The 1,242-nt window shown below is 54.7% G+C and overlaps 1 protein-coding gene across 1 annotated transcript in view; it reads right to left on the bottom strand.

The window, feature by feature from the left end:
* Positions 1 to 302: 302 nt before the first annotated feature.
* PLA2G5 (phospholipase A2 group V) overlaps positions 303 to 1,242 on the bottom strand; it is a 4,091-nt gene continuing 3,151 nt past the window's right edge. Inside the window, exons 2-3 of the mRNA XM_023529123.1 lie at positions 1,115 to 1,221; positions 303 to 434 (exon numbers count right to left, since the gene is read on the bottom strand). Of these exons, the coding sequence (XP_023384891.1) occupies positions 310 to 434; positions 1,115 to 1,221 (232 nt within the window). The 3' untranslated portion in view covers positions 303 to 309. The remainder of the gene's footprint in view (positions 435 to 1,114; positions 1,222 to 1,242) is intronic.

The following is a 1,242-nucleotide window of genomic DNA, read 5'->3' as shown; positions in this document are numbered from 1 at the left end:
GTCATTATCTTCAGAGGCGAGGACAGCTGGCCTGGGGTCAGGTGTGAGCTCTGGGCACCAGAAGAACTGACCTCACAATTAGAGGCCAGGGACCCTGACCTTGCCAAGTCCTATGACCAGAATCACTCTCTTGGAATTCTCTGGAGGGGGAAGTGTGGCCGTGGGGCTCCTCCAAGCCCATTGGACCATCAAGAAAGAACAAGGTCGGAGACATGGGAGCCCCTCCCAGGAGCCCAGCAGCGTCAGCGAGCTCCATGCTGTAGGTGAATGGAGCAAAGTCGTGATCTGGGAGGAGCCCCCCAAGGGCGACTAGGTGCAGAAGATGTTGGGAAAGAACCGGTAGCCAGGGTTGTAGCTCCTCAGGTTTCTATTCAGGCAGTAGACCAGCTTCCGGTCACAGGCGCAGAGCTCCACCTGGCAGAGGGGCCCGAGCTCTGCAAACAGGATGCCAAATGCAGAATGAGGAAGGGAAGGTACGCTCTCCCGGCTTTGACTCCCCGGCCTGCCTCCATCAGGACTCGCCGCTAGGCTGAGCATACTCCCAACCTGCTTCCTGCTCTCAGTCTGATGAGTGAGGCACAACGTCTACACCGTCTACATCTACACTGGCGGAATGCATAATCTGATGGAAGGACACAGCTGCTGCCCAGGGGGACACAGCTCCTTCCCTCGGAGAGTTCCCAGTCTGATGGAGAACAGACAAGCCCTGCTCTGGAGGAACCCCACTTCTCAGAGAAGAGACACCCATACCCATACTTAGCTTTCAACTCAGGTGGATGTGAGCTTGAATCCCAACGCTAGCTATGTGTACTGGCAAGCCTTTGAGTTTCAGTTTTCTCATCTGTAAAATGAGAAGACTAAACCTACTCACTGGGTATTTTCAGGGAGCAAGTAAAAAGAAGTATGCAAAGCATTTGGTGCCTAGTGAATACTCAGTCTAAGATGTTCCAGCCCCTCCCCAGGAGTTGGATACAGTTGCGATATTCCTGCCCCTCCTGCCCCCAGCTCTTCCTCTCTGAAGATACAGGCTGGCTGATCTCTAAGGGCAGCTGAACTGAGCCAGCAGAGAGACCCAGGCTCTTCCGGTGACCTGCATGGGAAGTCCCAGCCTTACCACAGGTTACCAGGCCCCGTGTGACTCTGTATTTGTATGACTGTGTCCGGTAGTAGCAGCCTTTCTCCTCCAGCCACTCATAGCAGCGGTCATGCACCCAGCAGCACCTGTCAATGCAAGACACTTAG

The sequence above is a fragment of the Pteropus vampyrus genome, unplaced genomic scaffold (genome assembly GCF_000151845.1).
Source record: "Pteropus vampyrus isolate Shadow unplaced genomic scaffold, Pvam_2.0 Scaffold36, whole genome shotgun sequence".
Lineage (NCBI taxonomy): Eukaryota > Metazoa > Chordata > Mammalia > Chiroptera > Pteropodidae > Pteropus > Pteropus vampyrus.
This window is presented reverse-complemented; position numbering and strand designations above follow the sequence as displayed.